This window comes from Rhinopithecus roxellana, chromosome 18 (assembly GCF_007565055.1).
Source record: "Rhinopithecus roxellana isolate Shanxi Qingling chromosome 18, ASM756505v1, whole genome shotgun sequence".
Lineage (NCBI taxonomy): Eukaryota > Metazoa > Chordata > Mammalia > Primates > Cercopithecidae > Rhinopithecus > Rhinopithecus roxellana.
In genome coordinates, this window is record NC_044566.1 from 5,183,886 (window position 1) to 5,208,035 (window position 24,150).

Here is a 24,150-nt window from a genome sequence, read left to right on the forward strand (position 1 = left end):
CCATCTCACTGGACACCATGACAGACCCCATCTCACTGGACACCATGACTGTTTAGGAACTTGGAGTTCCTAAGATCAGTGCTTCTGTCCAATCACTGGCCAAGGTCTCCTCAAGGTGGAGGAGGCCAGTGTTGCCAGGGCAGTGCCCCGGCTGAGACCACAGCCGGCCCCAGTGGACAGAGTGGGTCCTGAGTGGTAGCACCCAGCCCCTTGGCTGGGATCTTGGGGCACCCGAAGCTAAGAGGGAGGTGGCGCCGCCTCTGGTCTGGCAGTTCCACAACACGAGGGCATGTCCCTGAGGTTGTCCTGGCCTCTCCTCAAGCTCATGCCTCATGATCAAGGATGGTGTCCACAGTGCCAGACACCTCGTCCACTCCCAGGGCAGGAGGTGGGGGTGCAGGCCTGGACACTGGTTCCCCTTTTATCAGGAGGAGCAAATTCCTCACAGAGCTGGTAGACTCTTGCCTACCTTACAGGGCTGTAGCCCACCCGGCTGCAGGGGGCCTCACTGGGGGCACACATTGCCAAAACCCAGCGCTGTGAGTGAGGCAGAGGGAGAGTGCGGCTGCTGGGCGAGACACCGAGAGCCCAGGATGAAGCATTTTTCTCAGGCATGTTGGTGGCATCTTCATTTCCAGTGGCATTTTCAGCCTCTTCCCCTTTACCCTCGAATTCCGCATGAGCTGGTCCTGGGGTGACCAGACACCTGCTTTGCCTGGGGCTGAGGAGCTCCTCATTAAGGGACTTGCTGTGCTAAACCCGGAGCGCCCAGCAAACTAGGACCCACTGCCCAGCCCAGCACTGCAGCCTGGCCTGGTGACTGTGCTGCAGAGACAGCGGTGACTGTCAGTTGTTGCAACACCTGGCCATGGCCCAGGCTTCATGCTGAGCGCCTTCTGCATACACTGCTTTACTGGACCCTCAGAAAAGCCCACAGGCAAATACAAACCCCTGTTTTACAGACAGAAAACCGAAGGTCAGAGCTGTGAGGACGCTTGTCCAAGATCACATTCTGGTGGGAGCAGAGCCCGTGTGTTTTTTCTGGGTCTGTCAGACACAAAGCTCAGGGCTCTCATGGTAAAAGCTCCCTAGGAGGACTCATAGGGACGTAAAAGAAGAAAATGAGGCCGCGTTGACGCAGAGATCAGGAGCGACGTTCGCTCACACATGGAGGGCAGCTTCGGGAGAGCCTCAGATGGGACAGAGGGACCCAGGGCGGGAAGGAGACAGGACCACATGTGGGCCAAGTGTCCAGCCTTGTACCTTTGGGGAGCAATGTTCAGTGTCCAAACATCCCCGTGGTCTCAGTTTTTCTGAAGTTATTGAGGGAGGCAGCGGCCTGCCCACCCAGAGCAGGTTCTTTCAAAAGTCAAGTCCCACATCCCCTGGGGTTCTGGAGTTCCCGTTTCCCATTCACTGTGTGTACAGATGGCCTTAGGGGACAGGAACACAAGGGCCAGCCCTGCAGGGCCAGCTCTAACGTGCTCTTGTGTGCTTCTCCCAAGATGAAATTCTAGTCCAGGAGATTTTGGATCTGAATAAAACAACATGGACCGAAATGCCAAGCACAGCATCGACATTGTCAACAATACGTAAGGAAAACCGCAAGCACACCCCTTTCTAACCCGCTAATTGCACTGATTCCTGGAGCTCGGTGCTGTTGAATACATGACGCTACTATTTGAGCATTAAGACCAGCTATTTCTGGGGCAAGGGCACATGGAGATGTCAACAATATGGTGTCTAAACCGTTTCTACAGCTTCCCGAGACAGAGGAAGTCAACCCCAGACTGGCAGGGATGATTCCCTTTACTCTGGGATCTCTGGAGTGCAGGTTCAGGCACGTTCTCCCCCTTGGGAGCCACTGCAGGAACGCAGGGCACAGGAACATGAGAATCCTGCACTAACCAGCAGTTTCCAGTTCCTCCCACACACGCCCACGCTCTCACTTCACGCTCACCTAAGGCTTCTGAGAGAGCAGGGCAGTTATCATTACCCCATTTGACAGAAGGTAAAACCAAGGTCTAGCAAATGACTTGCCCAAGGCCACACAGTGAGTCATGAACAAACACAAAGAATGTGCCTTCCCCAAGTGCAGCTTCACATGGCAAAGACATATGCAAGTAAATAGAACAGCACATTTAGAACCAAGACACAGTACTGAATCCACAGTTGCCAAAGAGAGAACTGGGAATCAAAAATCCCCACGCAGTGCATGAAAATGTATTCAGCAGCAGGAAAGTTCAGCACTCTCTTGAAATCTTTCATCCAGATGTAAATTCCAGTTCCTAGGATTGGTTCACCTGCCATCTGCCAAGGTCCACACTGCTGGTTCAAGGGAGTCAGAGGACACCTGACTCTATTTACACATTCACTTGCCAACGCACGTGTCCAAATAGAGCTTGCAAATCATATTAGCATCTCATCCCTACATTTTAAAATAAAGCATGGGCCAAAAATGTTTATACCTGTGTAATCAAGAAAACTTTTCCCCATTTTTTTCCATGTTCTTCATTGAAGATGCTGGTATTGATGAGAATTATCAAGCTGGTGGTTCTGAGAATTATCATGAATTATTAGAGAATTTACAATTCTCTTCTGGCACTGAGGACAAAGTTTCCAATGATGGTAAATGCAACCCAGCAATTACTCCTTCCCACGTCCAGCTGTAACGGGAGAGGTAGAAGGCAGGCAGACACAGGCGGAAACATCTCCTTCATGGAGGATAAACCCTTGGTGAGAGAACGTGCCTGCTTCCCCCGGTTGGGCAGATCTCCCAGTCTCTGTTGGGACTGAGGGACCCCCACTTTCCCCACCCGCTGCTGTGGGGCTGACCCTGGAAAAACCACAGCCCAGGGAAGCACAGCAGAAATGTCTCATGGGCAGGCAGATGCCAAGACAGGGAGGTAGGTGCTGCCACAATGCCTGGCCCCCTCTCCCAAAGCTTCAGCTAAGTTACTTCTCCTTCCCAGGGCAGGTGCAAAGAGAGCCAGAGTGCCCCCAGGGGGTTCCCCCAGAAGTAGGGAAAAGCCTCCCTCCAACAGATGAGTCTGCTGTGAAAAAATCAGTGTGCAAAAGCTAAGAGGATAAGACCCTTGGATGCCACAGAGGGGCAAAATACCTCCTCTTTACCCTGGAGATTCAAAACCAGAAAGGGCACATGTATATACCCAGGTGTATGAGTCCATTCTCACACTGCTATAACGAACTACCCGAGGCTGAGTAATTTATAAAGAAAAGAGGTTTCATTGGTTCATGGTTCTGCAGGCTGTGCATGAGGCGTGGCTGGGAGCCCTCAGGAAACTTACAATCATGGCAGAAGAGCATAGGGGAAGCAAGCACATCTTCACATGGAGACAGGAGAGAGTGAAGGGGGAGGCGCTACACACAAACAACCAGACCTCGTGAGAACTCACTATCATGAGAACAGCAAGGAGGAACTCTGCCCCCACGATCCAATCATCTTTCACCAGGTCCTTCTCCCAGCACTGGGGATTACGTTTAGACATGAGATTTGGTTGGGGACACAGAGCCAAACCATATCACCAGGACACACACGTAGGACATCTGTGCTGTTCCCCACATACAGGACCAGGTCACAGCTCCAGTATCTGATGGTGTGCCAGGAGCCAAGCATTTCTGTAGGGGTCCAGGAATCTGCATCCCAATCCATCACCCCAAATAAGACAGACTCTGGAGTTGGGAAGGATTGAACTAGATTTTTTCAGGCCTTAAACAAGATTTTATTTAAAATCAACATGAATCCTTCCGAATTTGTCTGCCTGATGGTCAGTCTGGCAAGTTTCTCTTTCTGCCATTGCTTCTCCATTTATTAATTGGGATTCTACCTTAAGAAAGAGCTGCCACTCCTCCCCTGTTTGTTTATGTATTCAGTTGCTTATTACTGTCTACATGGGCTCCTAGGGATTTACTATAGTCTGTGGGTTATAAAACACTAACACCATTACTGATTGTGAGCCAAGAACTGTGTGCTTGTTAAGTTCAATGGCACAGCGTTGCTTCCGGGCCTTCTCCACGGACAGAGCTAGGAAACACATTCGTGCAAATCATGGATCCGTGCAAATCCTCCTTTTCTGCCCACCCTCCTTTCTTCCTACCCCAGTTCTGCAGCCATTATCTTTTGTATGGTCTTTTCCATTGTTTGCAATATTTTGCCATTTCAAACACAGCTGCAGTGAGCAGCCTACAGCACAGGTATTTTCATATTCTCGGGAATTATCTCCAGGGTCAGTTCTTAGCATTGATCCTGCTAAGATGCTGGGTCAAAGGAAGTGTGGAGGAGTGACTATGCAGTTTTAATAGTCAGATGAGGCCTGGCTCTGTATTCACATATTGAGTTTCCAAAACATATTTTCAAATAAAACTTGAAAATGATATTAGCATTTCAACTTAGCATTTTAAAATAAATGACCAAAATGCTTGTAAGTGTGTAATCAAGAACATTTTCCCCGTTTTTTCCATATTTGTCATTAAAGAAGCCAGTGCTAATGCAAATCTCCACGGCGATCCTTCTGAGAATTACAGCGGGCCACAGGTGTCTCCTGGCAGTGAGAAGAGAGTTTCCAGTAAAGGTAAATATGCCTTGCCCACACTGAGAGCTCTATGGGAGAGATGGAGGCACGTGTGTGTGAGGTGACCGTCTCCCTCCTGCCTCACCACGATGCCTGTTACACCATTAGGTTTCCACCAGCACCATGGTGAGAAGGGGTATTTCAGTATTGCTTTTGTTTGCATTTGTCGCATTACGAGTGAGTTTAAACATCTCATATGTTTAAGGGCCATTTCTATATCACTTTTGTAGATGTTGCTTTCATTACAATTTCCCATTTTCCTTGAGGTTTTTGGTTTCTAGCCCCATTTTCTCAAAGCTGTTTATATTTTAAAAAACAAACTTTGAGATACAGATAGGTAGATGGTAGATGACAGGCAGATGACTGATAGATAGATCGATTAGATAGATAGATGATATATAGATAGAAAATTATTGGGGTTTGTTAATTGACTTTTGACTGAGTTTATAATTTTTCATGTAAAAAAATGTCAATTTTTGTGTAGCCCAAATTATCAATCTCTGGCTGCCTTTAGCTTTGACTTTCTGGGTTAGAAAGTCTTTCTCCACACTGAGTCTAAAGAGGAATTTGCTTTCCTCCGATATTTATAGGACTTCATCTCCTACGTTAGCCCTTGGATCCATTTGGAGTTTACCTCTGAGCATGGTGTGAGGTGTTCTTAATTTTATCTTTTTATGAATGGCTACTCAGTTATCCCTGAACCATTTTTTAAAAGTCCATCTTTGTCCCATGATCTGCAAAGCCACATGTATTACACACTGAGTTTTTCTGTGTGTGACTGTCCTGTCTGAGCCATGCAGCACCATCCTCTACTAAAGGGCCAGCACCAGAGTGTGTTATTCAAAGTGTATTTTAACCTCTGGGACACATGTCCCTCTTTTAGTTCTTTTTAGCTTTTCTTTTTCCATATTTCCCTGATTATATTTTTGGTAATATGTCTAATTTCCTTTCCCTGAGTTTGTTTATATTTTTATTGGGATTGCATTACATTTGTAAAGGAATTTAGAAAATAACTGAAACTTCTACAATGTTGAGTGGATCTATCTAAGAATAAGTAATGTCTTTCCATTTGTTCAATGTCATTTCCTACCTTTCAGGGATATTTTTAAGTCTTCCTTGCATAGGTGTTATACTCTCATGATAAGCTTATTCCTAAGTATTCAGTTTATCATCTTGCTATTAGAAGCAAGATTTTATCTATCATTGTGTACTTTAACTGGTCTTTTATATGAATGCTTTGATTTCTATAGGTTAATTTTGTCCTGCTATCTTACTGAATCATTTTCTTGTTTGAGTTAGCTTTATCATTGATTATTTAGGGTTTTCCAGATATGCTATATTATCATCTGATAAATAGAAATGGTTTTCTTCTTCTCTACCAATTTTTATGCATCTCATTGATGTCTCTTGGCTAATTGCATTGACTGATATATCCAGGATAATGTTTAATAGTAGTGGGGTGAGTGGGCATTCTTGCCTTGTTCACAGCCTTGGTAGAAATGCCTATAGTGTTTATCCAGTAAGTAGGATTCTGGCTTTGGAATAGAGGAACACACATTTTAACATGTAAGGAAAGCATCCATCAACCATTTTACGTTTTGTCAAAGTCTTTTTTATCATTTTTGGAGCCAATAGTTTTTTTTCTTTAGGTCTATTTAATATAGTGAATGATATTAATGAGTTTCCTAATACTGAACCAATCTTGCACTTCTAAAATAAATTCCATTTGGTCATGTTGATTATATTCTTAGAATGGTATTAGATTCAACTTGTCAATATTTTATTTCATATTTTTGCATCCAAATACACAAATGACACTAGACTATGGTGGGTTTTTTTTTTTGTTTTTTGTTTTTTTTTTACCTATCTTTCAGGTTGAAATATTGATGTTGTAATAAAAAATTTATAATAAAAATTAGAAATTTTTCTTTCGTTTTTGGCTCTTTAGAGCATCAGAAGCATTTTGTCTTTTAAAATTTATGAGAATTCCCTGTGAAACCACCTCTTCCTGGTGCTTTTTCTGGGGTAGTTTCTTAAAAAGTTTATTCCTTCTAAGAAAAGTGATTCATTTAGGTTTCTTAGTCAATGGAATCAGTTTAGACATCTGTATTTCCCTAGGAAGTTATCCATTTCTTCTAGGTTTTCAAATGTATTTGAATAGAGATCTTTAAATCATCTCCTGATTTTAAAAAATTTACTTGTTTCCACTGTTATTTCCCCTTTATGATTTCTTGTTTTGTAAATTTATGCTTAACCATTTTCTTCTTGATCAAGTAAGCCAGCGACCTGTCTAGTTTATTATTTTTTCTGAAATCCAGGGATTTTTAAAATTTCCATAGGTTTTTGGGAAACAGGTGGTGTTTGGTTACATGAATAAGTTCTTTAGTGGTGATTTCTTTCTTTTTATTTATTTATTTTGAGACAGAGTCTCGCTCTGCCGCCCAGGCTGGAGTGCAGTGGCCGGATCTCGGCTCACTGCAAGCTCCGCCTCCCGGGTTCACGCCATTCTCCTGCCTCAGCCTCCCGAGTAGCTGGGACTACAGGCACCCGCCAACTCGCCCGGCTAGTTTTTTGTATTTTTTAGTAGAGACGGGGTTTCACCATGTTAGCCAGGATGGTCTCGATCTCCTGACCTCGTGATCCGCCCATCTCGGCCTCCCAAAGTGCTGGGATTACAGGCTTGAGCCACCGTGCCCGGACTTTAGTGGTGATTTCTTAGATTTTGGTGCACCCATCACCCAAACAGTATACATTCTACCCAATTTGTAGTCTTTTATTCCTAACTCTCCTCCCACACTTTCCCCCAAGTTTCCAAAGTCCATTGCGTCATTCTTATGCCTTTGCATCCTCCTGGCTTAGCCCCCACTTATGAATGAGAACATATGATGTTTGGTTTTCCATTACTGAGTTACTGCACTTAGAATAATGGTCTCCAGTTCCATCCAGGTTGCTATGAATGCCATTATTTCGTTTCTTTTTATAGCTGAGTGGTATTCCATGGCATATATATACCACAATTTCTTTATCCACTCACTGATGTATGGGCATTTGGGCTGATTCCATATTTTTGCAATTGCAAATTGTGCTGTGATAAGCATGGATGTGCAAGTGTCTTTTCCATATAATAACTTCTTTTCCTCTGGGTAGATACGCAGTAGTGGGATTGCTGGATCAAATGGTAGTTCTACTTTTACTTCTTTAAAGAATCTCCACACTGTTTTCCAGAGTGGTTATACTACTTTACGTTCCCACCAGCAGTGTAGAAGTGTTCCCTTTTCACCACATCCACATGACCATCTATTATTTTTTGAGTTTTTGATTATGGCCACTCTTGCAGGAGTGAGGTGGCATCGCATTGTGGTTTTGATTTGTATTTCCCTGATCATTACTGAGGTTCAGCATTTTTTCAAATGTTTGCTGGCCATGTGTATATCTTCTTTTGAGAATTATCTATTCATGTCCTCATCCCCTTTTTGATGGGATTGTTTTTTTTTTTTTTCTTGTTGATTTTTTCATTGTAGATTCTGGATATTAGTCCTTTATCAAATGTATAGATTGTGAAGATTTTCTCCCACTCTGTGGGTTGTGTGTTAACTCTCCTGATTATTTCTTTTGCTGTGCAGAAGCTTTTTCATTTCATTAAGTCTCATCTACATTTGTTTTTCTTGTATTTGCATTTGGGTTCTTGGTCGTGAAGTCTTTGCCTAAGCCAATGTCCAGAAGGTTTTTTCCAATGTTATCTTCTTAAATTTTTATGGTTTCAGGTCTTAAATTTAAGTCCTTTATCCATATTGAGTTGGTTTTTGTATAAGGTGAGAGATGAGTATCCAGTTTCATTCTTCTACATGTGACTTGTCAATTATCCCAGCACGATTTGTTGAGTAGGGTGTCCTTTCTCCACTTTACGTTTTTGTATGCTTTGTTGAAGATCTGTTGGCTATAAGTACTTGGCTTTATTTCTGGGTTCTCGATTCTGTTCTTTTGGTCTGTGTGCCTATTTTCATACTAGTACCATGCTGTTTGGGTGACAATAGCCTTATAGTATAGTTTAAAGTCAGATAATGTGATGCCTTCAGATTTGTTCTTTTTGCTTAGTCTTGCTTTGGCTATGCAAGCTCTTTTTTCATTCCATATGAATTTTAAGACAAAATCCAGTGTTTTGATACAGTAATTAGCTCCATTGTATTCTCTTCTTTACCTCATTAGTTTCTGCCTTTGCCACTAATATTACCTTCTTTATTTTCTCTTATAGTTCACTTCCTTGCTCTTTTTCTAGTTTTAGACCTGAGTAATTCTTTTATTTTTTTCCTTTTACCAATAAGTGTTTAGTGCTGTGCTTCTTTATATGTATTCCATAGATTCTCATGTATAGTGTTTTCATTATTATTTTCCAGAAATTTATCATTTTAGTTTGTATTTCCCTTTTAACCAAAAGTTTTCCATTTCCCAGATAGTAGGGCATTTTGTCTTTGTTTTTTATAGTAATTTCTAGTTTTACTGTCCTGTGATCAGAAAGTATTGTTTGTAATAGTTTTACTTTACAAAATTCGCTCATAGTTACATAAACATACTCAATTTTTGTGAATGTTCCATAAGCACTTGAGAAACAGGCGTATCCTCCAGTGTCAAGATTTAACAGGAATCTGGTGCGTGTTAATAATGGCCACCTTTTGATTATGTTGTTTAGGTCTCCTCGCACATTTTTCACCTATTCAACCTGCCTTTTGTTAAGAATAGTGTATAAATTCTCTATTATAAATATTTTTCTGTCTGTGTCTCCTTGCATTTTCTGTAGTTTTTGCTTTATGAGTGTGATTCCTGTGTTATTTGTTGCGTAGATTTTTATGAATATTATATCTTCATTGTGAATTCCAACTTTTAGTATTGAAAAGATACTTTCTTTGTCATGTTAATGTTTTGAGGATTGGATATTTCTTTCTCTGCCTTAAGGACCACCATCTCTCTGCTTTCATATTAAACAATAAGATATATTTTGTCCATTCTTTATTTTTTAGTTTACCATTTAAACTTTTATTTTTATTCATTTGCTTTTTTCTTCAATTTTTTAAATTATGCTAATACCTATAACATAATTTGCCACTGTAACCATTTTTAAGTGTACAGTTCCATGATGTTAAACACATTCATAATGCTGTCCAACCATCACCACCATCTGTCTCCAGAATTATTTCCATCACCCCAAATTGAAACTCTGTACCATTAAGCAATAACCCCCCTTTCTGCCTCCCTTCAGGCTCTGGCAGCCACCATTCTACTTTCTGTTTCTATGAATTTGAGTATTCAGGTGCCTCATATAAGTGGAATCACACGGCACTTGTTCTTCTGTGATTGGTTTATTTCACTTAGCATAATGTCTTCAAGGTTCATCCCTGTCTTAGCATGTATCAGAATTTTATCTCTTTTTAAGGCCAAGTAATGTATAAATTACATATCTGATGATAGATTAATATTGAGAATATATTTTTAAAACTCTTAAAACCCAACAACAAATAGCTCTATCTAAAAATTAGCAAAGGATTTGAATAGAGATTTCTTCCAAGAAGATATGCATGGCCAATGAGCACATGAAAAGATGTTCAATATCACCAATCATTAGGGAAATACAAATCAAAACTACAATGAGATATTACCTCACACTCATTGGGATGGGTAACATTAATGGATGAGTTAAGCCCATTTACATTATGGATGTGACTGATAATTCATCGCAACTCTGTCAAAATATTATAAAATTATGTGGATTGTGTTACATTTACTATGTTTCTTCAGGAGATAAATATTCCTTGTTCTTTAAATTATAAAAGTTGTTTGTTGTTGGGTTTGTTGTTGGGTTCAGAATATATTCTGAATATTAACCTCTCATCAGATACACAATTTGCAAATTACTTGGCCTTAAAAAGAAATAAAATTCTGACACATGGTAAAACAGTGATGACCCTTGCAGATATTATGCTAAGTGAAATAAACCAATCAGAGAAGGACAAATACTGTGTGATTCCACTTATGTGACGCACCTGAGTAGTCCAATTCAGACTATTAAAAAATAGTCAGTACTGGGGAGGATGCAGAGAAATTGGAATTCTTGTGCACTGTTGGTGGGAATGTAAAATGGTGCAGCCACTGCAGAAGACAGTATGGCGGTACCTCAAAAAATAAAAAATAAAATTACTGTATAAAATACACCCAAAATAACTGAAAGCAGAGTTTTGAAGAGGCATTTATACCCCCATGTTCATAGCATTATTCACAATAACAAAAACACAGAAGCAATCCAGTGTTCACTGACAAATACATGGATAAGCAAAATGTGGTCCATTCATTTCTTTATTTTTAACCACTCAACATCACTTAAGTATACAGTATATACTTGGATCTTACTTTCTAAGGAAAACTGAAAAAAAATTAATGGGTGAGTTAAGCTCATTTATATTATCAATGTGACTGATAATTCATCACGACCCTGTCAAAATATCATAAAATTATGTAGATTGTGTTACATTTGCTATTTTTTTTAGGAAGTAAATATTCCTGTTCTTTAAATTATAAAATATATTTTGGGTATTTAAGAAAGTTTATATTTTTGTTCTAGTAATGACCTTTATACTTATAACTTTTTAAATGTCCCTAATTTCCTTTTTTTCTTATTACACCATGTACTCTCTGGTTTTTCAGTTTTTAGTCCATATATAATAGTTGCACATATTTACAGGGCACATTTAACATTTTGCTACATGCATACAATGTGTAATGATCAAATCTGGGTAACTGAGATGTCCACCACCTCAATCATTTATCATTTCTTTGGGTTGAGAACATTCTACATCTTCTCTTCTAGTACTTTTGAAATATAATAAAATATTGTTAACTGTAATCACCCTACTGTGCTGCTAAATGCTAGAACTTATTCCTTCTATCTAATTTTATTTTTGTTCCCATTAACCAATCTCTTTCTATTTCCTTCTCCCCTTTTACCTTCCCAGCCTCTGGTAACCACCATTGTACTCTCTACCTCCATGAGATCAATTTTTTTAGCTCCAACATATAAGTGAGAGCATATGATATGAGGCTCTCTGTGCCTTTCACTTGACCTAATATCCTCCAGTTCCACCTGTGTTGCTGCAATTGACAGGATTTTGTTTTTTTTATAACTGAATAGTATTCCATGTGTATGTGCACCATATTTTCTTTATTCATTTATCCACTGATGGACACTTATGTTGATACCATGTTTGGTCTATTGTAAATAGAACTGCAATGACTATGGGAGTGTAGGGATTTCTTTGATGTACTGATTTGCTTTCTTTTAGACATATACCCATCACATCAGTGGGCTTGCTAGATCATATGATAGTTCTGTTTTTAGTTGTTGTTTGAGGAACCTCTATACTGTTTTCCATAGTGGCTGAACTAGTTTACACTCCCACCAACAATATACAAGGATTCCCCCTTGTTCCCTATCCTTGCCAGCATCTGATACTGCCTGTGTTTTTGAAAAGTTATTTTAACTGGGATGAGATGATATCTCATTGTGGTTTGATTTGCATTTCCCTGGTGATTAATGCTTTTCACATACCTGTTGGTCACTTGTATGGCTGCTTTTGAGAATGTCAGTTCAGATCTTTTGCCAATTTTTAAATTAGTTTTTTTTTTTTTTTTTTTTTTTTTGGCTATAGGGTTGTTTGAGTTCCTTATATATTCTGGTTATTAATTTCTTGTCAGATGGATAGTTTACAAATATTTTCTCCCATTCTTTAAGTTGTCTCTTCACCTTATTGATTGTTTCATTAGTTGTGTAGGAGCTTTTTAGCTTGATATAATCCTAATTGTCTATTTTTGCTTTTGTTGCCTGTGGTTTTAAGGTCTTACTCAAAAAATATTTGCCTACACAGATGTTCTAAAGTGTTTTCCTAATGTTTACTTCTAATGTTTTCATAGTTTCACATCTTACATTTAAGTCATTAATCCACTTTGAGTTGATTTTTATATATGGGTGAGAGAGAGGGGTCAAGCTTCATTCTGCTGCATATGAATGTCCAGTTTCCCCAGAACCATTTATTAAGGAGACTGTCCTTTTTCAAATGTACGTTCTTAGTGCCTTTGTTGAAAATGAATTGGTTGTAAATGCATAGATTTATTTCTAGATTCCCTATTCTGTCTCCTTGGTCTATGTGTCTGTTTTTAGTGTATTTATTACAGATTTTTGCTTTGTGGTTACCAGGAAACCTAAAAAAACACATCCTATAACAAGTTATTTTAAACTGATAACAAATTAACTTTGATCACAAAGAAAAGAAAATAAACAAGCAAAGAACAAACTAAAAATCCCTACACCTTAACTCACTTCCTCCTATATTTTCCTTTTGTTGTCTCCATTTAAGTCTTTTTATATTGCCTATCTCTTTAAAAATTATTATTATTTTTAACAGATTTGCATTTTCATCTTTATACTAAAGATTATGAGTGGTTTGCACACCACAATTACAGTATTAGAGTGTTCTGAATGTTCCTGTCTGCTGACTTTTACCATTGAGTTTCATACCTTCGGATAATTTCTTGTTGCACATTAGCACTGTTTTCTTTCAGATTGAAGACTTCTTTTCAGCCTTTCTTGTAAGACAGGTCTGGAGGGTATGAATTCTCTCGGCTTTTATTTGTCTGGGAAAGTATTTCTTTTTCAGGTTTGAAGGATAGCTTTGCTGAGTAGAGCATTCTCAGTTGGAAGAGTTTTGTTTTGTTTTTTTCTTCCTTTAGCACTTTAAATATGTCATCCAACTCCCTCCCGGCCTATAAAGTTTCCACTGAGAAGTCTGCTGCCAGGCGCATCAGAGCTTCTTTAGATGTTATTTGATTATTTTATCTTGCTTCTTTTATAATCCTTTCTTTGTCCTTTACATTTGAGAGCTTGATTATTAGATAAATTGGGGTAGTTTTACTTGGGTTATTCCCGGTGATCTTTGATCTTCTTGTACCTTTAGTATTCTTATCTTTCTCTAGGTTTGGAAAGGTTTCTGTAATGACTTCTTTGAATAAACTTTCTACTCCTATCTTTTCCTCTACTCCTTCTTTAAGGTCATGACTCCTTAGCTTTGCGCTTTCTTGATTTCATAAGTGTTCTGCATTCTTTTTTATTTTCCCCTCTGACTGTATATTTTTAAATGGCCTAAGTATTAGTCCCTTTTGTGTTGCCATAAAGGGATACCTGAGGCTGGGTAATTTATAAATAAAAGAGGTTTATTTGGCTCACAGTTATGCAAGCTGTACAGGAAGCATGGTGCCTGCATCTGCCTCTGGTGGGGGCCTCGGGGAACTTTTCCTCATGGCAGAAGGCAAGAGGAGCCAGTGTGTTGTGTGATCAGAGACAGAGCAAGAAGGAGTGATGGGAGGAGTTCCATACTCTTGAACAACCAGCTCCTGTGTGAACGAAAAGAGCAAGAACTCATTACTGAGGGGAAGGCACCAAGCTGTTTATGAGGGATCCACCCTCATGATCCAAACACCTCCCAGTAGGCCCCACATCCAACATTGGGGATCACATTTCAACATGAGATTGGGAGGGGACAAACATTCAAACTACATCAGCCTGTCTTCAAGCCCGATTCTTCTGCTGGATCAATTCTGCTGTTGAGACACTCTGATGAATTTTTCAGTTTTTAATTATGTTTTTCAGCCCCAGGATTTCTGTTTGCTTATTATTATGTTATTATTGTTATTATTTCAATCTTTTGTTAAATTAATCTGATAAATTTCTGAATGGCTTTTCTGTGTCTTTTTTTTTTTTTTTTTTTTTTTTTTTTTTTTTTTTTTGAGATGTGGTCTCATTCTGTTACTCAGGCTGTAGTGCAATGGCGTGATCTCGGCTCACTGCAACCTCTGCCTCCCAGATTCAAGCAGTTCTCCTGCGTCAGCCTCCCAAGTATATGGGATTACAGGCACATGCCACCATGCCCAGATAATTTTTGTATTTTTAGTGGAAATGGGGTTTCACCATGTTGGCCAGGCTGATCTCAAACTCCTGACGTCAAGTGATCTGCCCATCTTGTCTTCCCAAAGTTCTGGGATTATAGGTGTGAGCCACCACGCCCAACCTTTTCTGTCTCTTATTGAAGTTTCCTCAGAATAGCTATATTTTTGTAGAATTCTCGGTCTTAAAGTCACACATCTTCATATCTCTGGCTTTGGCTAATGGTGCCTTACTTCATCTATTTGACAGAGTCATATTTTTCTGAATGTTCTAAATGCTTCTGAATGTTCATTGGTGCCTGGGCATTGAAAAGTTAGATATTTATTCCAGTCATCACATGGGCTTTGTTTGTACCCATCCTTTAGAGGACCTTTCATTGATTCAAAGGACACTGACTGACTGTTGAGTTCCTTAAGCCTGTGGTCACTGCAGCCATTTTTGCACTACAGAGCATCCTAAGTCCAGTTACACTGCAAGTCTCTTGCAACCTCGTAGATACCCAGCTCTGATACAGTTGGGGAAAATCAGGAGAATTCTCTGGGCTCCCAAACAAAGTCCCTCACTCACTTCCCTCCATTTCCCCATAGCAGACGGAGTCTCTCTCCACACTGAGCTGGCTGGAGTTGGATGAGGAGTGATACAGGCACTCCCATGGCTGCCACAGCTGGCACCATGCTGGGTCTCACCCAAAGTTCCACAGCTGCCCAGACAAGCACAGTACCAGAGCTCATCCAAGGCCTGCAGCTGCTACTGCCTTACTGCCATTGATGTTTATTCGAGGCTCCAGGTCACTTTAGTCAGCCAGTGGTGAAGCCAGCCAGGACTCAGGACCATCATACTAGAGTGGTATTATGGTCTTCCAGCCTTGGGTCGGCCTAGAAATGTTGTCTGGCAGAATAGCCTGGAATCAGGATCTTTGGGGTTCTTCCCAGTGTGGTTTTACTGTGGCAGGGTTTGTGCTAGGTTCCAATGCAAAGGCCCCTGTACTCTTTTCTCTCCTTCTCCCGAGAAGGAGTCTCTCTCTAAGCTACGGTGCCTGGAGTTGAGAGAGTTGTGATGTGGGCACTCCTATGGCCCCTGCATCTGGTGTTACATTGGGTTGCATCCCAAGCCTTCTGCCTCCCAGACCAGTGCAGCACCACAGGGTTCACCCAAGGACTGTGGTGCACTATAGCCCTGCTGGCACTGAAATTTATTTGGGACCTATGGCCACTTTAGATAGCCAGTGGTGAAGAAGGGCAGGACTCAGGTTCATCCTGCAGGACAGCAATGCTCCTCTGGCCTGGGGTGGGTCTAAATGGTCCCTCTGTGGGCACTGGCCTGGAATCAAGGACCACGGTATTCTGCCAGGTGCTGTGTTCCACTGTGGTGAGGCCGCATTGAGCTACAATGCAAGGTCCCACATTCACTTCCCTCCCTCCCTAAAGCACACAGATTCTCTCTCTGCACTGTGCTGCTTGGTATTGGGGCAGGGTGGTGTAGGCAATACTACACTGTCCTTCCTACCTTCTTCAATGTGTCTTTTCTTGTTATTATGCTAAAACTAGGTACTATGATGACTCATCTGATTTTTCAGTTCTTGTGAAGGTGCTTTCTTGCATGCATAGTTGTTCAATTTTATGTTCCTACAGGGGTCAGTCGCTGGAGGGTAATATTTAGCTATCTTGCTCCACTTTCTGGATTGTCAGTTGTTGTTGTTGTTGTTGTTACAGACTGTCACTGTCACCTGGGCTGCAGTGCAGTGGCATGATCTCGGCTCACTGCAACCTATACCTCCTGGGTTCAGGAGATTCCCCTGCCTCAGCCTCCCAAGTAGCTGGGATTATAGGCACCTGCCACCACACCTGGCTAATTTTTGTGTTTTTAGTAGAAACTGGGTTTCACCATGTTGGCCAGGCTGGTCTTGAACTCTTGACATCAAGGGATCCACCTGCCTTGGCCTCTCAGAGTGCTGGGATTACAGGTGTGAGCCACCATGCCCAGCCCCTGGTTTATCAGTTTTTAATGGTGTACTTGAACTATTAATCATTGTCTAATTGATTCAATTAGGCATCAACATCAATGAGTTTCTATTTTCCTCTTCATCTCCCTTATCACCTCCCATAGTTTAGTTTTATCACTTCTATTTTGTCAATACATATAGCATTTGCATATTAGTTTTCCAGTCTCACCTATGTTTCGATCATTTACATATATGATTATAGGTTGTGTGTGTGTGTTTGTGTGTGTATCCACCTTCACCATCACTGTTCTCATTGAGGTTGTTCAGTTAACTTTTGGTTTGATGAAGTTCATCCTGTAGCAGATTACTGAAGAATGTGCTACGGACACACAAATCTTTAGACTCTTGTAGGTTTAAACTGATGTTTGACGGACACTTAGATGGATATAAAATCCTTGGTTTACACTTTTTCTTTCACTGAGTTGATAGAGAATGCTGCTTCATTGCTGCCTTGCTTTTTTGGTTGTTTTATCTTTGAAATCTAATGTTTTTACTAGGATACATCTTGGTATTTTCCCAGATACAAAATGGATCCTTTCTTTTTTTTTTTTTTTTTTTTTTTTTTTTTGAGGCAGAGTCTCACTCTGTCGCCCAGGCTGGAGTGCAGTGACGCAATCTCGGCTCACTGCAAGCTCCGCCTCCCAGGTTCACGCCATTCTCCTGCCTCAGCCTCCTGAGTAGCTGGGACTACAGGCGCTCGCCACAGCGCCCGGCTAACTTTTTGTATTTTTAATAGAGATGGGGTTTCACCGTGGTCTCTATCTCCTAACCTTGTGATTCGCCCGCCTCAGCCTCCCAAAGTGCTGGGATTACAGGCGTGAGCCACTGTGCCCGGCCTGGATCCTTTCAAAATTAGACTCACCTATTATTTTTCTATAAAGTTATCTTAATTATAACTTTAAATATTAGTTCTATACTGTGGTTAATGCTGCTGTTTTCTTCAATTACACCAATTATACAGATGTTATTTCTTCTTTGGCTGTATTATATTTTTGCTATTATTTCCTCATTCACGTTTTGCTTATTTCTTTATCTCATTACATTTTCTTGTTTTTCTGCCTTACTTTCCTACCTTTTATTCAGTTTCCATTTAAGTTATATCAGTATAGAAAAATACTGATCCTTTAGTGAATATTTTTATTGCTTTGGTACAAGAAAAATAAGTGTATCCTCTGATTTTTGTGGTTCTTTATAATCTTACAGGACCATACATGTTCCCTTTTTGCTACTTTTGTTCTTTGTCATTCAATTTCTAAAGGGAGCCTCCTCTTTTTTTTTTTTTTTTTTTTTTTTTTTTTTTTTTTTTTTTTTGGTCTTTTCTCTTTCCCAGGTGTTATGTATTTTGAAGACTGATACATAAAATTCACATATGCTTTTTAAGTTCCTTCTCTGTAGACTTTTCTCTGATTTACCAGGACCCATATTTAGTATTTTCAGTCTTACAGTGGACTTGCTTATTCTGAAAGTTTTCAGATCAATGTTAGGCTTTTTCTAACTCACTTTTCTCACTGTTTTATCTCAACCTGCCATTGCTCATCAATAAATGTTGCATGGAGTGGATGTAGGGCAGGAGCAAAGATTCTTCACTATAACTTTGAAATTTTTTTTATTTTTTACTTACTGTTATTTTGATACTTGAGTATCTTATAGTTAGGTTATGCCTGAATGTCTAGTTTTGTGTAATCTTATTTTTCTTTCCTGTTTTTCTGTGTCATTTTTTGAGGAAATATTGGGAGACACAGGCCTAGGCAGCTGCCATAGTCTTTAGTCACATGGAAATCAAATCAAAGGACTTAGAAGATTCAATTTACTTATTTGTGTTTGCCAATGTTGAAAACGATATAAGTTGAAAATCTTTGGAAATTCTAGATAAAACATAATAAACATTTTTAAATGTCTATTATGATCTGACAGCAAAGTAAAGGAAATCTTCAGGGCTAGAAAACCAAGAGAGAATTAAAATCCAGAGCAGTAAGTTACAGATCTAATTGCAGAACAATCCTCAACTGTGATTTTCCTTTATGAAATATAGAAATTTGGCTGTTAGAGTTTATTTGCAGAAGATGAGGCCTAGGGAAGAAAAGTGTTGCAAATTAAATCCCTGAATAATGCTATGACTGCTAACAAGACTACACCCTCAGTAAAAGGATAGTCTAGATAAAAAACCATCTACCAGCACAGGGAAATGGAAATACGTCTGTGTCAGCCTGCACCACATGGGGACTTCAAGTTCTGTGTATTCTGGAATAGCTAATCTGTGAAACCAGCATGATAGGAAGTCTCATCTGGTTACACCCCGGGTCAGAGGGCACTTGGTGGAAGCAAATACACACTTGATGTAAAGAACGATTCCCTTAGCTTGGGCTTCACAGGATTTTCACAGACAATAGCTCTGCCAAAGGTGAGCTTATAATTCAAAACACTAACTGATGGGAAGCAATACGCCATGGATAATAAGCAGCAGGCAAAATAACAGCATTACTAGACTTCAAGAACTTCCGATAATTGAACCCTCTGACACAGCATTCGACATAAGTATGTTTCAGGTTCTCTACCTCCACTTAGAATGCTGTTAAAAAAAAAAAAAAAAAAACTGTTACTGTCTAGCCAGTCACAGTGGTGGGTGCCTGTAATTCCAGCTGCTTGTGAAGCTGAGGCAGAAGAATTACTTGAACCTAGGAGGCGGAGGTTGCAGTGAGCTGAGATCATGCCACTGCACTCCAGCCTGGGTGACAAGAGCGAGACTCCATCTCAAAAAAAAAAAAAAAAAAAAAAATGCTATTCTCACCCTAATAATAAAAAGTGGGATCATCAACCAAGGCTTTCCTTGAGCCCATAAGATCAGTCTAGTAGCAGGGTAGTTAACTAGGCAGAATTCAAAAGAGAGGCAAGCCTACCCAAACAGAGCTGGAACACATGAGCTTTCTCATTTTTGGCCAAGCAGGAGAAGAACAGGTCACCACCATACAAGTGGGTAAGAAGTAACCACTGAAGTTTTTCAGAGCCAAGTGTGGGATATCACATGCATCTGAAAAATCCAAAGGCCCCAGGCACAAGGGAGCTTTTGCACTCACAAGCTCTTCTCCGTAGGTATCTGTAAGATGTTCTCTTTCTCTGTGTGTGTGTGTGCGTGTGCATCTCTCACTCTGTCCTTTGAACTCTAGCTACTTTGACCTCTCCAAACCCCTCAGCATCTTGAGATCACTGGGCTCTGCCTAAGTTCTCACTCCTAATGCTGCCCTGGAAACTCCCCAGGCAATGCCTGAAGCAATCACAGGGCTGCACTTAGCTGCTTTCCATCTCTCAGTGGATCACTGGCCTTTGCTGCTTATTCTCTGATATATGGGAAATCACTGTTTCATACATTTTTTCTTGTTTTTTAATTAAATTGGGAGGATAAGTCTCATCCTTGTTACTCCATCCTTTCCAGACATTAAAAATTCAAATACTAGATTTTTATCCACGTGGTTCCATTGAGAATCCTGGAACTGTGAAAAGCTCTGCATTTCAACTCTGGAAGAAAAAGCGAGGACTGGGGTGATGGCCTCTGGGTTCTCCCAGCTCAGCCGCATACAACCTCAGTGATCTTAGGAAGGTGCTTTGCCTCACTGAGTCCTCGTCTACACATGAAGACTAAGTATTACCCACGGGCTTCACCAGGTGCCCTACGGTCGAATGAAACCACACATACATAGGGAACGGGGAAATGTTAGCATCATATACGCTTCCCTGGGACTCCCAAGGGCTAGAGAGTACACTCTACAAATAAGCAAATTTAAGATAAAATGTTTTGTATTAAATGATGAATTACATATGTTTCCACAAATAGCTAACCTGAGTTATCTGCCAAAATTTTCTAAGGACTCTTCTCTTAAAAAGCACGGTGTGAATTCATTTTGAGTATGAAATTGGCAGCAATCTCTCTGGTGTAGGTTACCCCTGGAAAGATACACAGGCAAGTGGGTCACAGTTGTAGCCCCCAGGAGGAAACTGGTAGTGAGGGCCAACCACTGGAAACAGCCTGATGTTTCACTGAACATCTTTTCTAAACCTTAAAAATTGTTCCATGGGCTTGTATCCTTATTAAATATATAAACTGAGCACCTAATATTAATTTAGATAAATGTTTTTAAAGCCTGAAGCAGCCTTTAGGGATGCCCGCAGCCTTTAATGAATGTTTGCAGATCCACGTTCCTCTTAATGTAAAATGAATTAAGAGGAAAATAGATCTGTAACTACTCTCCCTTCCTTGTTGCCAGAAAACCCAACTTCCCCATGTAATCCATGATTTCTGGGAGTAGGAAAAGTTTTGTGGTTCATAATATTATTCCTGACACAATAACTGTGCCTAAACTTCAGTTGAAGACTTGAGGACCTGGTAAATCTAAGTATCCCATAGGACATACATAAATTCATGTAATAATTATTCATTTCCTGTAACATTCATGTCAACAAGAGACTCATTTACTCTGCAATCCCTGCTGAGCCTGCTAGGTACTCAGCAGTATACATAAGGGGTTCTTGTTTCCAAGAAATGAGACTGAGGGGCCAGGCCAGTCAACAGTAGTCATTATTCATGCGTTCACAAAATGCATGACGACCAAACAATATTTTTAAGGGTTCCAGGTTGCACCTGCACAGAGTTTTGGGAGAACTAAAGAGAGGTGGGTCCTCCTAGCATACTTTGAGAGCAAGAACAGTAAATAAAGGAAGGGGATTAGGGTTCTCTGCAGGGTGCCCCCCACTAGGAAAGGGCACCTCCCAGGCTGGGCGCTGCTTCAAAGGGAGCCCCCCACCCACCAGCTGCAGCGACCAGGGCCGCTTTGGGGGGGCTTGGAGCCGCTCCTGGACCGATGCCACCCCACACTGCCTGCACCTCTCCCTGAGCAGCAGGGACCACACAGCACAGTTATTGGTAGAAAGGGCTGGACAGGAAGAGACGTGGGGAAAATTCAGTGTCTGTAAAACCTGTGTCTGGGTCCAAGGACTGTGGCACAAGTGACCATGAGTGTCAGATCCACAGAAGGGAGTCCTGCTCACCACCGGTGGTGGGGAGCCCTTAGGACACAGTGGACAGAATACTTCTATGCTAGCGCCTCCTAAGAGTGTAAAGAGAAAACACAGAGAAAGCATAACGATGTAGGACTCCACTCATCGCTTGGGCACCAAGCCACACTTTCTGGGGCTTGTTGGAGGAAATGTTTTTGATGGCCTCGCCTGAGGCTGTGTCTTGAGAATCCGCAGCACCTCACCTCGCTTGCTCTGTGCGTGGGTGCTGCTTTGCTCAGCGCTTACGGCTCCCGGAAGTTAAAAGAAAAAGTGGAATCATGCCTTAATTATTTATAAAGCGTGATCACTGTACTTACTGTTTTCTCCACAGAAAAGACGAATTCAAAGAACACTCAGTATGAAAATCTATCCTTCCTGGACAAAATCCTTCAAAATATTGGAAGATCTTCAGGTAGATTGGAAATAATAGATAAATGTCTTCTCATTTGGGGATTTTTTTTCCTGCTCAAGGGACAGGTGTGTCACCGGGCAGCTCCAGGGAGAGCAGGTGAGCCCAGCCCCCAGGTGGACCCACCTGAGCTCCACAGGAGGCCCTGTCCAGCTGTTGATGTGTGGACACCTGACCGGACAAGTCCAATTCAAGGAGTCAAAGCCCTTGTCAATGAGGGAGTGCTCTCCCATTTCAGCTGAACGGAGCAGGGGACCAGTCCCCCTTTTCCCAAGAATAATCAGGACTCATAAGACTGCCGCCACCCACCCACACAAGGGTCCCAACCACGTGGTGGCAGGAGCCTGCTCCTTTGTGACAGGCCCAGGAAGGGCCCCCACACCCCGGTCAGGAAGCCCCCCACCCTCTCATGGGGTGAGGACCCCCAGTCCAGCCCTTCTCCACTCCCTGTTCACACAGCTCCACCACTGCCCGCCTGCTAAGAGTTGGCCATGCAGATCCTGTGGCTTCTGCCCCTGGCCCCAGGCTTCTCCTTGGAGCTTTCCAGAACACCTGGGAGCCAGTCGTGGGTGAGGCTGACAGCCCTCCTGTCCTCCCGGCATCCCCGATTCACACGGTGGCCCAGTGTGCCCAGACCCTCCCCCCATACCCTGCAGCACATGCCCGTCCACACAGCCTGAGACCTTCCATCTGGAGCCCCTTCCAACTTTGCCAGACCAGTGTCAGTCCCCAGTCAGACCATGAAACCCCACAAGGTCAGCACATGCGCCCAGCAGCAGGGACCAGGCCAACATACACGGTGTGGAAAGGGCAGTGAGCGGTTGTTCAAGCTACGGCCAATTTCCCAGACCATACGACTGTCCAGGACAACCTCTGCTGCTTCAGATACAATATCATGATTGACCATGTCAAGGTTCCAGTTCCCTGGGACCTGACTGTTCTGCAGGGAGAACCACAAATTCTCCTATAACTCAAGACACCAAAAGATAGGGGCCTCTCCACTGATGAAGCTCCTGGACGTCACCAGCACCTCTAGGTGCGGCCATCGGCAACAGAAGCCCCAGAGGTGACAGTGGGGACTTCCAGAGCCCTGGCAATGTTGGACAGTGAAGAACCGGGAGTCCCCAACCTCCTGGTACTGACATCCCAGGAATGAGATCCACAGCTGGCCACTGTGAGGGAAGGAGGAGGAGGACCGGCCCAGCCCTGCCAAGCTTGGAGTTGTCGATGGGTTTTGAGGGAGAATGCAGGGGAGATTACTCTGGACAGGGTGGCACTGCGGGGAGAGCCAAAGGCAGCCCGACGCAGCCAGCACCCCCTCCGTCCTCCTGCCTCGGATACATCCGCAGGGCTCTCCCCTCCCTCCATAACTGAGGGCTCGGTTCCTCCTGTCCCCTGGTGTCCGTTGATCCTGCCGGTGTCCCCATCTCCCTCACACCACACACTGCCAAGCTCAAAATCTCCTCTTTCTACACAGGAAACATTTTCCGGAATGAGCAGCAGAGGACCAGTGCTCAGAGGAGGAGCCGAGACAGTCAGTGAGGCCACAGCCCCAGAGCCCCTGCACAGAAGACGAGCCTGCTAGAACCCCCCCCCCGCACCAGCCTCTGGAACAGGGCACTTGTATGCACATGCCCACGTTCTCTGAACCATTCCTGCATAAAGGAAAATTGTTTATTCACACAATCCCAATTGGAGTTGGTTTATTTAAGTGTTAAACCACAGGGTGTGTGGGCTTTGGGTTTAAAAAAAAAAAGAAAAAGAAAACAAGAAACCAAAAACATATTGAGCCTGGAAATAAGAGCATCAGAATATTCTGTCTACAAATAACATAATCTCAGAGCACATAAAGAATTCGTCCATGAGGAACAGAGACTATGAAGGCCTGAGAGTCTCTTCCCTGCTGCCATGCCTTGCAAAATACGCACACATATAACACATGCATACACAACACACATGCACATATAACATGTGCATACAACATGCACACACGGACATGCATGTGTATGCATACAACACAACACACACATGCAACATGCACACACATGCAATGTACATGCACATCCAACACGTACACATGCAACGTGCACGCATGCAATGCACATGCATACAATAT

At 42.0% G+C, this 24,150-nt stretch overlaps 1 protein-coding gene across 1 annotated transcript in view; it reads left to right on the top strand.

The window, feature by feature from the left end:
- Nucleotides 1-23,718, top strand: part of SPACA7 (sperm acrosome associated 7) — a 36,897-nt gene extending 13,179 nt beyond the window's left edge. The window contains exons 3-7 of the mRNA XM_030922401.1: nt 1,506-1,592; nt 2,521-2,628; nt 4,497-4,592; nt 21,957-22,037; nt 23,512-23,718. Coding sequence (XP_030778261.1) covers nt 1,506-1,592; nt 2,521-2,628; nt 4,497-4,592; nt 21,957-22,037; nt 23,512-23,576 — 437 coding nt within the window. The 3' untranslated portion in view covers nt 23,577-23,718. The remainder of the gene's footprint in view (nt 1-1,505; nt 1,593-2,520; nt 2,629-4,496; nt 4,593-21,956; nt 22,038-23,511) is intronic.
- The last annotated feature ends 432 nt before the right edge of the window (nt 23,719-24,150 follow it).